Source organism: Pelodiscus sinensis, chromosome 1, assembly GCF_049634645.1.
Source record: "Pelodiscus sinensis isolate JC-2024 chromosome 1, ASM4963464v1, whole genome shotgun sequence".
NCBI lineage: Eukaryota > Metazoa > Chordata > Testudines > Trionychidae > Pelodiscus > Pelodiscus sinensis.
Window position 1 is genome coordinate 296098325 of NC_134711.1, and position 13730 is coordinate 296112054.

The window sequence follows — 13730 nt, forward strand, 5'->3', positions numbered from 1 at the left end:
TGCATCCTCTGTCATAAGACTAGTATTTCCATGATAATTGGTAAGCAGGCATACTCTGGCACTACTTCTATTGAAGTCATTATAAACACTCTCTTTCTTACATATAACACTATGCCTAGTCTGATCAGCACAAGACTGTGCATTCAAATTAGATCATGTGAAAGCACTTACAAAGTTTTTATTTTAATATAATGCTGCAGTCTAGTCCTGTTTTCTTCTTAGCTGATCGGATTGGGTTGAGATATGGTGACTGTTTTGACAGGTTACTAAAATGGGGGAGAGGAGGCTGACTTTATTGTTATTTTGGGGGCAGATGATAGAATGAGGTACAGATTTGATTTTGTTCTATGTAATATTGATTCTTTGTTCATGGTAATGAGTGAAATATAAAGATAAATAACTCAGAGTCTAGGAAAGACACTAAAAATCAAAATAAATAAAGGACATTTTATTTTATATTGTTCTATTCTGAATAGCTATGATATACTCTAAGGATGCATCTGTACTGCACCATAACTTAAAATAAGACACACAATTTGGGCTATGCACATTGTTTATCTTTTTTCGATATTATTTCAAAGTTGCTTATTTATAACAAATCAGGATTCTGTATCTTTAAGGGTTAATTGTATTTGTTTCAGCAAGCTATCTACGCTGTGTAACATACATCAGAACAAGACTTGTGTACAACCCAATCACTGTGTAACCTATATACACATCTCTCTAATTCCCTACTTATCGTTTGTGCCTCTGATTTGTATCATATCAACCATTAGATCAAATAGCAAGTATGTATTTAAACATTTTTACAAAAAAGTACTGTATCCCAGAAACCACTAATTCTCAAAAGATGTGACAGCAGATAAGTGATAGGGGTCACAACTGAACATGACAACCCAGTGCGATGCCACAACTAGAAAGGCAAAGATTTCCTTATTTGTTCTCAGCTTAGGAGCCTTGTCTTATTCCTCAGTGTCTGTTAAGATGAGTATGAAATTAACACATTCTATTATATAGGATATGATATTCTTGCTACTGTCTAGTACATAATTCCAAATGCTGGATCTTTTATTCTGCCTTTTTCTTTTTTTAATGCCTATGAAATTATGCACAACAAATATATATTAAAAATACATTTAAAATGCCAGTTACAAAATGAAGGCACTCTAAAACTTAGTAACAGCAAGTTTCCTCAAGCATCTTTGTCCATGCACCTTGATGCTCTCAGTAAATGTTGGATTAAAATAATTACATCCTGTTTTGTTTGCAGGACACTAATACATGTTGCACAGGAGTCCAGAAGATTCCCCACATGGTTGTTGTGGGAATCAGACAGCATGCAGCAAGTGAGGCAGAAATCCATATATTAAAGCAAGGGGAGTCAACAGGCAGACTGTGGGCCAAATACAGACTGTCAGATGGCTTTAAATGGATCCCAAAATCTTTTTATTTTAATATTTATCTAAAAAAACCTTTTCCTGCAGGATGACAGAGTGACATCATCACATCACTCTATGTCCCACCTGCCTCCTCCTACACCTCTCCCCTTTTACTAGTGCTGGGGGGGGGGGGGGGACTGCTGAGTCACGGCCTTGGCCCTGCTGGCAGTTGGAGGGAGAGAACTGGGGCTGCTAAGGCCTTGGCCTGGCCCCCCTCTTTCTGGCAGCTGGAGGGAGACAGCACGGGGCCTGGCAAAGCCTCAGCCCGCCCCTCACCTCCCCAGCCCCTGGTGGCTGGGGGGAGAAAGTACGGAGCCTGGTGAGGCCTTGGCCTGCTGCTCCTGCCAGCAGTGAGAGAGCACAGGACCTGGCGAGGCCTTGGCCTGGCCTCCCTACCTGTCTGGCACCCAGGGGGAGAGAGCACAGGGCCTGGCAAGGTGACCAGAAGGACAGTGCAGAGCCTGGCGAGGCCTTGGCGAGGCCCCCCTGCCGGTGGCCGGGGGAGAGCACAGGGGAAGAGAAAGCCAGTGCTGGCGCAGCTGGAGGGAGGAAGGGAGGAGAGCCATGGCTGGCATGGACTCATCCCTGCCTGGCAGCTGGGAGGGAGGGGAGAGACAGGGATGGCCTAGCCTTGGCCCTGCTAAACAGCTGGGGGTGGGGGCAGAGCCGGAGCTGGTGCAGCCTCAGTCCTCCTTGGTGGCCACAGGGATTGGGGAGAGCCAGGGCTGGCTCAGCCTTCACTTGGCTACCCTTGGCAGCCAGGGGAAAGAGCCAGGACTGGCATGCATCAGTCCTTCCTGGTGGCTGGGGTGAGGGGAGGGACGGGGAGGGGAGAGCTGGGGCTGGGCCAGCCTCGGGGGAGGGGAAGGGAAGAGGGCAGGCCAGGGCTGTCATGCCTTGGCCTGCCCTCCCCAGTAGCTGGGGGGAGATCCGGGGCTGCCTATCTCAGGGGGTGGTGGTGGTGGTAGTAAGCATACTGAGCAGGTGGTGCAGCCCCATGGTTTACTTATCATGATTTTTGTGTTTTCTCTAGAGTCAGGATCTTGATTACATCTTGACCAAAAAGTCTAGACCACTGCAAAATTGACTCTATCATATTAAAGAGAGGATAAGAAATATTAATCATTGCTACACATTTGCTAAGCATTGTCATAACTCCACACTGAATTAGAATGCAGAAAGAAACATAGTTAAGTTTGGGAGGGCAACTTTAATTTTGATGTGTCCAATGCACCTTGGATTGCTTCACTTGGTGAACTTCATATATGAAATAAGTACCCAGTAGATTCACATTACATGTTTTAATTAAAGAAAATTCCTATCTCGGTTCACAATTGAAAAAGCATTCTATAATACTTAAAGTGGCAAGTTTTACAAACTATGCCACTTTCCATCCTATTGACCCTGTGAACTTTAGATCTTATTAGCTCTGCTTTCTAAAAGCCCCAGCCTATCATTTTTTTAACATTTATACTTTAATTTGATTTGAAGACCATTGAGGAATGGTTTACCGATGGATGTTGAAATCAGAAACAGTTGATGGATTAAAAAGAAAGCAGAAGCCAGAAATATGATGTAGTTACAGTAAATTATGTAAAAACATTAATCCAAAATTCCATGACAACATTATTTTAAGCATCTGAGACAAATATACAAAAGCAAGAAAATTCACAGTCAAGGATTAAACCTGTAATAGTTGAGCACTATAGGGTGCCCTATTATGTTATCCCGCTATGACCTGTTGTGCCTATTTTGGGGATTTTTAATTCTTAACTGGAATTCAGAGCTTTTCCTAGGTTTATCTCAGATACTTCATTTTATGTTAAGGTGATCTTTATTATCCGAAAATGTATGTGGTAACACAATATAATTAAATATAGTTCATATCTGTATAGAGTATGTTCATTTATATTTTGTTCTGTGCTATGTATTACTGCTATTTTATTTAAAGGTTTTCTGTCTGCAGAGCTACAAAATGTATTTCATTAAAAGCCCCTTTCAGTTGTTCATATATTCTGAATAAAATTCAGACCTTGTTTTCTGGCACTGGGATAAAAGACTTCTGAGGCATGGAGATTTCTGCCACCATGCAAACTACGCTCTTTTCCCTCCAGAAGTTCAAGGTGGAGTATTTTGAGCATGCCCATTCCCCTCCATTGGACAGATGTTGGGGTCTGGGTCATACAAGGGAAGGAAAGAGAAGGGAAAAGGTGCAATCTTGTCCCCCTGAAGTAATTGGGAGTTTTGTTGTTAACCTTAGGTGTTGACAGAATTTCACTCTGGACAAATTTAGTTTGGAAACAGGCCCAACATCATCACTAATTCCCAGCTCTCTTCCTAATGTATGTCATTGGATATCATCTGCTCCATTGCTCATTGGTGGTTTTGGGAAAAAAACTGGCCAGGCTTTGAGAGCCAATCAATGGATTACCTATGGGGGTTGAAAATAGATTTTTCCTTACTGCAGGTTGTCAGTGGCCACTGGGATTTATTGCTTTCCCAAAACAATCTAGAAAAGTGATTTTGGGTTAAGTCTGGTTGATTATAGCGATAGCTGTCAGCAACAATTATATTTTAGGCTGTTTAACATTTTCCATTAAAAAGTATTACAGAGACTTATTCATTTGAGAAATGTTAGCAACTCCATTGCTTGGAGATGGTCATTGATATTCAGTAGAGAGAACCACCTAGGGTTATTGGAGTGCCTTTTCTTTGTCCCATCAAAATCCAATCCAATTTAGCTGAGTTTTGAACTGTTACAAATCTCTATTTCCTCACTTGTGTTTCTCAGAACAATTTTGACAACCTGCCAAAATCACTGAACATTGCAATACTGCATATTGTATACCTTGGAGTTGTCTGAACAGCTGTGATATGGTGTTTTAGGGGAAAAAGAGTAAGGATGAGCTTCCTTCAATAATATCCCCACTTCCCTGGACCCAGTGCCCCATCCCATGTTGCATGTACTTGCACAATTTCCAGGGATGAAGAAACAAAGAAGAGAAAGAACTGGGGCAGGCTTTTTCATCATCCCACGGATACAGTCACTGCACCATGGTTAGTGCACCATTATGATGGAGAGAACACTGGAGAATATCTTGGCTGGAGCAGTCTGCACTGATAATAGTCCCCTGCAAAGGCAAACTGTAGGAATCTTCCGTACAATGGTTATATTGAGATAAGGAAGTAGATATCTTGTAGGTACAAGCCTGGAAATCAGTCTCTAAAGGTGGAATAATGGCTTCTAGCTTGACCATCTTGAGCATCTGCACCTTCCTGTATTTAATAATCTGAGATCCAGAATGGGCCTCCAAACTTCCTTCATCTTGGGGATTAGGAAATAATGGGAATAAGACCCTTATTCATGAGTTGAAACAGAATTGGTTCTATGGCCTAGGCATAACAAATGATCTATTTCCTGATGCAGTAGGTTCTTGTGAGAAGGATCCCTGAAGAGAGACAGGGAAGAAGCTTTGGGATGGGGAATAGACAAGGCTCTTCTGTGGCTCTCTCAATCTGAACTGGGGCTTCCTGAGCAGATATGCACAATCCTCATTCACAGTCGTAAAGATTCTATGCGCTCTTCCTACAAATATAAATGGAAACACTTTTCAGCATGGTGCACTTCCAAAGGACACGATCCAATATCAGTACCCTTGTTGCTCATCTTGTATTACCTGCTCATTCTGAAACAGCTATTGCTCTCGTTCAGCTCCATTAAAGCATACCTAGCAGCCATTATGGCCTTTCATCACAAAATTGAGGGGTGATTTGTCTTTACTCACCCCAGACTCAAGAGGTTCCTTAAAGGGCTACATCTCCTAGATATGCTGTTAGATGCAGTTTGTGTAGGTCTGGGCAGGTTTGTGTTTTCTGGCCCAGTGGGATGAGATTGCACTGGAGTGGGAGAATGATGGGAGAGCAAATTGACATCCTGAGCGGGAAGGGATACAAAGGCTGTCTCAGCCTTGAGGGGGTTATTAGTATGACTGTGGCCCCATCTGTCCTGATCTTGTGGAATAATTTGGCGCAGAGTGGTATGGGGGAAAAGCATAATAGAGGTCATGCTTCCATGGGATGAGAAAGGCGCCTCTGATGGATCCCTTCCTGATGTGAACTCTGGAGCAAAAGTGTGTGCAGTTGGTATTGTAAGGTGCAGCGAACAGATCTGTTGATGGGTGACCCCATTTGGAGAACAAAAGATGTAGTATGGAGGAATTGAGTACTCATTTGTGATGTTGAGGGTAATGTCTGCTGAGAGGTTCCATGGTTACATTGGTGACCCTAGTATGTGAACTGCAGAAAGGTGTATGTTGTGGTTGATGCAAAAATTCCACAACTTTATGGCCTTGGTGCATGGGGACTGGGACCTGGCATCCCCTTGTCTGTTGATGTAGAATACACAGGCAATGTTGTCCATAAGGATGCGTATGTGTCTGCCGGTGATGGAGGTCCAGAAATGTCTGCAGGTGTTCTGTACCATACGTAGTTCGACCAGGTTTATGTGCAAGATCATCTCTTGGATTGAACAGAGTCCTTGAGTGGTCTGGTCGCAGAAGAGGTCTCCTTTCCCTCCAACCCGTGTACGAAGTATCTGTGATAATTGTGTAGTGGGGGTGGAAGGCAACTGGATTCCCATGCAAAAATTGGACAGCTTGGTCCACCATAGAAGGGATGTCTTTACCTTGTGTGGTACTGTAAGCCGAAGTGACATGGAATGTTTTAGAGGCTTATATACTGCAGAAAACCAAATCTATATTCAGCACATGGGCAATCAGGCATGCGATACTAAAAAAGTTGTAGCCTCCATGTGCCCTAGAAGTTATAGGCTGCTTGGCTGTAGTGTTTGGAGAAAAGTACTGCATTGTGGCTAGAGACTGACTATATGTCAAGGAATCTGTCATGAGGCAGGCAGGCTCTTGCTGCCGTGGAATCTATGCAGGCTCCAATGAATTGAATGGTCTGGGAAGGGTGATATATGACTTTTCCCAATTTATGCAAAGGGCCAGCTTTTGAAAACAATGGATAGTTGTTGCTCTGACAAGGACTGCCTTGGGGTGTGATGTGGTTTGAGGAGGTAATTGTTGGGATAAGGAAATACGATTATTCGCAATGAGTGAAAGTGTGCTGTGGTGACATAGAGCACCTTGGAGAAAACCTGAGGGGCCGTAGACAGGCCAAATGGAAGGACCCGATATTGGTAGTGATGTGGGCCTACGGTGAACCTTAAGAACCTTCTGTAAGCCAGGGAATATGGAAATGTGTCATGGAGGTTGAGGGCTGAAAACCAGTCCCCTCGTTGCAGTGCCAGGATAATCATGGTTAGAGTGACCATGTAAGTGTTGCATCTTGACAAATTTGTTGAGGTTGCAGAGATCTAAGATTAGTAACCGCCCTAACTTCTTTTGAGTTAGGAAGTAACGGGAATCAAAACCTGGTCCACTGTGTTGTTCTGGGACCAGTTCTGTAACTCTGAGGTCTAGCAAATGTATCACCTCTTGATGTAAAAGATTCTCATGACAGGGGTCCATGAAGAGAGATGGGATGGGAAGGTGGGTAGGATGCTTGGAGAGGAAGGGAATGTTATATCCTGATAGGCTCATTGGTGACAGAATGGGTGGAAAGGGTTTTGGAATGTGTGCGTGGTCACTGGTGGCATTGAAACTTCTGGGAGGTCTTCGAGGCCTTCAATCAAGGCCTCAAATTTGCTTGTTGGCCGATGGCAGTTGAGGGGGCTGAACCTGATGACTGTCGGCATCTCTGGGGACAAGATCGGTTTCTATTCAGATTGAAGTGCGAATGTTGATTTAACTAAGCAGGGTACTGAGGTCATTAATAAGGTTGGCAGTGTTACTGCCTATGTCTGTCAGTGGGTGCATGAATGCCCAGGATGTGGAGGGTGGCATGTGTGTCCTTCATTGTATTAAGGACCTCATTGATTTTGCTGGCAAAGAGTTTTTGCCCGTCAAAGGACAAATCCTCAATGGTGGCTTGTATTTCACGAGGGAACATGGTGTGTGTGTGTGGGGGGGGGGGGGGGGAAACCGTGATACCCTGCGCATCACAACCGCAACGACAGTGGTTCTAGCTGCTGTGTGCGCCACATCAAGCACAGCCTGGAGGGCTGCCTGAGAAATAGTGTCCCCCTCAGTCCCAATGGCCATAAATTGGGGTCTCTTTGCCTCCAGAATGTTGTCTACAAAGTCCAACAGTTTAGAATAATTCCTAAAATCATACTTTGCCAGCATGGCTGAGTAATTTGAGATCCTAAACTGTAAAGTTGCAGGACCTGGTATGAGAGGATGTTGTACTGATGAGGTTGTGTGCAGTGTATAGGAAGTAGGAAGTTTGTAAGGGCTGGGCTGGATGCTGTGGTGTCTCCTATAGGAATCCCAAGGGCTCCAGTGAGGCCATTGAGAAGGGTGTGGCATCAGGAGAGGCATCCATTGGTGTCCATAGCACGAAGGAGCTGCATGTGAGTCATAATACAACTTGTAGGGAGCTGCATTGTGGCAAAAAGGATGCCTGTACTCCGTTGTCTTCATTGATGGGAAATTACAATGGTACCGGAGACAGTGTCTCAGGAATGGCTGGTCTTGGCGATGTATCTGTACTGAACAGAGGCGACTAAAGTGCAGATATGACTGCCAGATCCACATTGCACATATATGGGAGTGGCGCTGCCAGGATCGGTGCTTGAATCTGCAATGTCAGCTTGTGTGGTGCCAATGGCGTGGTCAGTGTGGATGATAGAGACCGTTGATATGTTGGCGGTACCAAGTATATAATTGGTGCTGCTAGTCTGGTTGGTGCTGGTGGTGCCGAAGTGTGGGCTGGTGCTGGCGGTATCGAGACAGATGCTGTTGGTGCCAAGATGGAAGATGGTGCTGTTGGTACTGAGGTCGCAGGCGACGCCATCAGTGCTGATGGTGGCAGTACCACGGTTTTCTGTATCGGTGCCGTAACTGACACCTGTGGCGTAGCCTACAGTGCTGGGCATTCATTGGTACCTCAGAGATTATCGGTATGGCACTAAGGCATCCTTTGTGTTTAGAGGTGGCAATGGCCAGCAGTACCACGATGCCTGAGGTGCCTGGGGCGTCATAGGTGCTGACATGAGACCTATGAAGAGACTGCCTGGAGGGGGACTGTTTCTTGCCACCAGTCTCCTGCTGAGGCACTGAGGAACTTCTCCACTTTGGTGCCTGCTTGCTGGGAGGGGAGCCTGGGATGATCGTGGTTGTACTCCCGGATCTGAGGCAGGATGGAGGTTCTTCTCCATTAAAATCAGCTTTAGTTGGAGAACTCTGTCTTTGCAGGTCCTAGCTGTAAGTTTGGTGCAGTGAGGGCAACTCTGAGTTAAGTGCTGTTCCCCAGGCATCTGAGGCATTGCGAGTATCTGTCAGAAATGGGCACTGCCTCTCTGCAGGAGGCACAGCATTTGAAGCCTGGCGAACCCCGCATGATATAATAAAAACGGGTTTTTTTTAAAAACTATTAACAACTAATTCGCTAAATTACACTAACAATAACAAGACACTAACTATAAACTATCTAAACTATTGCAGAATCATCAAAAAAGCAGGGAACTGCAGAGCTCCATCTCAGGCCAAGGGCAGTTGAGAAGGAACTGGAGGGCGCTGGCTGCGCATGTGCGGTGCCTACTGGAAAGCATGTGCTGGTTGGTGCTGTGCATGCGCGGCCCCTTCAGAGACTGCTTCAAATCTCTGATCCAGCCGTCAGGACAGCACCAAGACCCAGCGCGGAGCATCCATGGGAACCTCTTGGAGAAAAATAATTTTAACTTTAGCTCTCAGTTTTTGAGAGAGCTCAGCTTTAGCTGGTGATAGTGGGATTGTGATCATCAAATACAGCAATATCAACACATTCTTTCCCTGAAGTTTGGGAAAACCACACCCTCAATTGGTAATGAGATGAACTCTCTGAACTAAAATATATTAGAATTTAAATTTAAGATATAGTAAAGAAATTATTTGGTAAAAATTCATTCAAGACTGGCAGGTACATTATTTTGCCCTAAGCAAAGATAGATTTTGGTATTTTTCTTACTAATGGCTCTCTGACCTCCTTTTCCAACCAACTCACTCAAACTCATGAAGTGCCCTCTCTTCATTTCCTTTTAAGAACAATATCTCAGTTTCTGATCATGTGTAAGAGGTACTCAAAGTTCTTGAACACACTTCAGAATACAAAAGATTCTTGGGCATATGAAAGGTGGGTACCCTTTGCTCATGACTAAGCAGAAACAGGGTAACACTTTTTAGAAGGGAGTTGGTGGAACAAAGAGTATTTTGGAGCTAGACTACTTGTGAATGCCCAATGTCTAGCACTATTCTAGTGATTCTTCCTCAGACATGTATCAGACTCATTAGCCTATGCTGAAGGCCACTCTTGATTATAATGATAAATGAAGAAAGAAATATTTTCAGAAAACCTTGTCCTCACAAGCAAATGAAGAAAATATACAATAAAATATTTATTATTTTCTGATCACTGCATTTAATAATTATTTGCTCTCATTTTAACTCCCTATAGCACAAAAATGATGTTTTAAAAAAAAGTAGAAATATAAGGAGAAAGGTAATTTTTCAATGGTTGTATATTAAAAAAAAGTATGTTAGTATTCATCTTGAGAAAAATATAGCTTTCATTTTTCCCATTGTGGGCTGAGATTGTATGCTAAGAGTGTATATTAAAAGTTCTACAATTAATTAATAATTTAATGTTAAAATGGCACAGGAAAATGTGTGTTTGGTTTTACATAAAATAGTATATGTGCACTGGATGTTTATGACTGTGTGGATGTGTGCAGGAGTAACTGCATCAATTAAAACAGAACATAGAGCAGACATGCCAATGCAAGTTTCTCAGACAGCTTTGCCAATGCACCTCAGTCTTAACATGAAACACTGTTCTCATCTTCACACTCATTGGACAGAAGCTGTCAGACAAGCCAAGTCCTCATGTGATTGTTTGGAGATGATATAAAATTGACTACACATCTTAGGATCGTTGGTTGATCACATCCTATGTCCTGATTATGACAAAGAGATCCATGTAGCATCCAAAATTTCCGAACAAGGTGCAATTTCCCCACATGGCATCAAGTCAATTATGCTATATTATACATAGGGTAATGGAAGGGAAGGAATAATATATTTTCTGACCCCTTCAGAATTTGAATATTTTACATAATTACACGTTATACTCATAAAATTAACCAGGAAAAATTTCACTGAGAGGGGCATTTAATCTCACAGGCTAACTATGTGCTATGTCAAATAGCATTTATTTGTTCTAAATTTGCACGCTGTTAATTTCACTGAGTAATATGCTGATAATATCACTGGACTGGAGAACTAGAAAATTCTGGATTTAAAGCTGCCATATTTTATTCCTGATATACCCGTATTCAACATTTTACTTACGGAAGAGAGTTTTCTCTGGGCCAAACGACCAAAACTAGACAAGAGCTACTGAAAGCAGCATGCAATTATCTAGCAGAATTTCATGGTTCCCTTTTCTATTCACTGCCCATTCTATTTGCTTTATTCACTGCTAATGAACATTGGATACAGTGTTTCACTGAGTGATACCTATTGACTTCTATATTTTTTCCTTGGATGATCTCCATATATATGGAGGGAGAGAGAGGAAAAAAATAGAAAGTATTAAGTATTTTTGCTATAGAAAGTATTAAGTATTTTTACTAAAGTGCATTTCTTCACATTTATCTAATTTGAACTTCAGTCACTCTTATGCTGCCCAATCTCCCACAGCATTTACACCTATCTGGAATTCTTTAGACTCATACTTACAATACGAACAAGCCAGGATAGGGTAGAAGTAGATGTTGAATAATGGGTGTTATAATGATAAGGTGGCGTTTGATCATCTTCCCAAGTTTCATAGCGCTCAGCATAGAATACTGCTCTCTTTGGGTTCAAAGCACCAATGGGCTGCAAAAAAATGAAAAGATTAATAATTATAACAGATGACGGGTAATATGCTTTGGATCTCTGCGTCACTTTTATTCTGCATATATTAGCTAAGACTCACTAGATATGAAATTCAGCAGCCAACTGCAGATAACTTATTCCACATTGCGCTAATCCATTTGGATTACTGAGATGGATTTGAAATTTTATTTCAAAGACTGGATCTACTAAATCTCTCAACTTTTCTTTTCTTTTCCTTTCTTTAATTGACAAATATATGATATCCACATCTGCAAAATTTCAAAGACTTTCTTGAAGTCAAAGTTGTTTCCCAATTAATTCAGTAACATTGTTCTGGAAATACACTCCCAAACTGCATTTAAAATGCATTAAGACCAAACTAATATTTCTGTGGTTGTCATTCACCATAATGATACAGCTAATGAAAAGTGACTTTTGCTCACACAGGATACTTTGTAATGCACATTTCATGATGAAAAGATTTCACGCAGAACTGGTGGTGGTGTTTGGTGATCTTAAGCAGAAATACTTGAAAACATTCATAGCCTGCAAGACAGCATCTACAACACTGACTGAACAAAACCAGGTTTCACAGAAAGAAAGGAACAATCTTCTAACTTGAAAGAAATACCAGGAATGGAAAGTTATTCAATAATTCTCTATATAATCTGTGTCTCCCTTGCACACAGACCATAGAAGTTAAATATAAGTTCACTAGAAATTAAAGGGGCAGGTAGAAACTCTTAGTTGTATTGTATTTGCTTAGATCCGTATTACTACATTTCATATTAATACAATGTGAGTGTTAATTTCTGTCATAATCCTCTGTAAAAGGGTACTAGTTATGGCTTCCTGTCTACTATGAAGCTAACGTGGGAACATACAAAAACTGAGAGATAATACATGTAAAGTGATCTTAACTATGCATTTTCATGTAAGATGTTACTAAATTATTATTTGGTAATAACTGTAACAACAGAAGCAATAGTAATCTGCTAAAACCCAGCAAGGATGAATTTTTGTATTAAAATTGATAAAATGTGATTTCACAATCAGAGGAACACACATTACTCCATACTAGGATGAATAGTTCAAAAAAGTATTAATGTTTATTTATTAGAATTCCAAAAGACTACTTCTTATATATTATGATTATATAAATAGTTAAGGGTTGGGCATTTTTATAATAAATCCCTATTAATTAGGTATTTTAAGTTGAATGTATTTTGTAATATTTTCTCAAAATATTAGAAGTTGTTCAACAATATTTTGAACTAATCAGCACAGTTCAATATATACTACATATCCAATATAACTTCAAAAATATTTTACTTTATTATTACACTTGTATCTTTAATAGAAAATTGGTCTGTCCATTAGAAAAATTACAAGTATTTTCTACATATTTCATTCCGGAGCATATTTTTGAAGATTAGTTTAAACTCATTTTACATGAAACTAGAGGACTATCAATCCAATATGAATGCCATCATCATTATACTGTGTATATCACTAAAAGATATTACTAGAAGAGGCTTAATTAAGTATTGAATGTTTCTGGATTTCCCTGGGCTTTTGAGATGTCTGTGCATTAATAAAATTGAAGTACAGCACATTAATTTCACAATTTAAATAATGTATCTAACTTCTAAGATAGTTCATATTGTTTTATTCTGTGAATAATTATACTTTAAGTCAATGCTATACCAGAATTTTGGTTTACCCTAAACATTCTTAGTGCTTAATAACTTTGCTGTGTCATGGGTATGTGAACAGCTTTCTCATATGTGTAAAATGTCTGAGTAATCCCTAAGGATCAGCTTTATCTGATACAGATTGCACTGCAAGGCCTCACAAAACATTCTTGAAAGAGAAGCATGACCCATTCCCTAATCTCTTCCAGGCATCTTCTCAACTACTGAAAAAAGAATAAAATAAATATTTACATTTTTTATTTTACTCATGTGTCATCAGTTATTCAATCTCTTCAGTCTTTTACAGTTTAGATTTACTGGAAATGCTCATACATTGTACCAGTATATAATTTATACTTATAATTATAATTCAGTATATACTGATACAATGTATGAGCATTTCATAATAAGTGAGGATCATTTATTATGAAATGCTTATATATTGTAGCAGTAGAAATTTGTAAAAATATTTGCTGAAAAAACTTCTAGAAAGATTGACTTGTTAAATGACTATTTTCTTTTTCCTATTTATTTGACATACTATACAAATACACGTCCTCTTACAAAAGAACTTTACTAATTCACACTAATATCTGGGTTCTCTTTATGATTAACTG

The 13730-nt window shown here is 40.7% G+C and overlaps 1 protein-coding gene across 15 annotated transcripts in view; it reads right to left on the reverse strand.

The window, feature by feature from the left end:
- Positions 1–13730, reverse strand: part of NBEA (neurobeachin) — a 748692-nt gene that overhangs the window by 99548 nt on the left and 635414 nt on the right. For all 15 annotated transcript variants that reach the window (XM_075919184.1, XM_075919178.1, XM_075919179.1 and 12 more), the window contains one exon: positions 11279–11419. In XM_075919184.1, coding sequence (XP_075775299.1) covers positions 11279–11419 — 141 coding nt within the window. The remainder of the gene's footprint in view (positions 1–11278; positions 11420–13730) is intronic.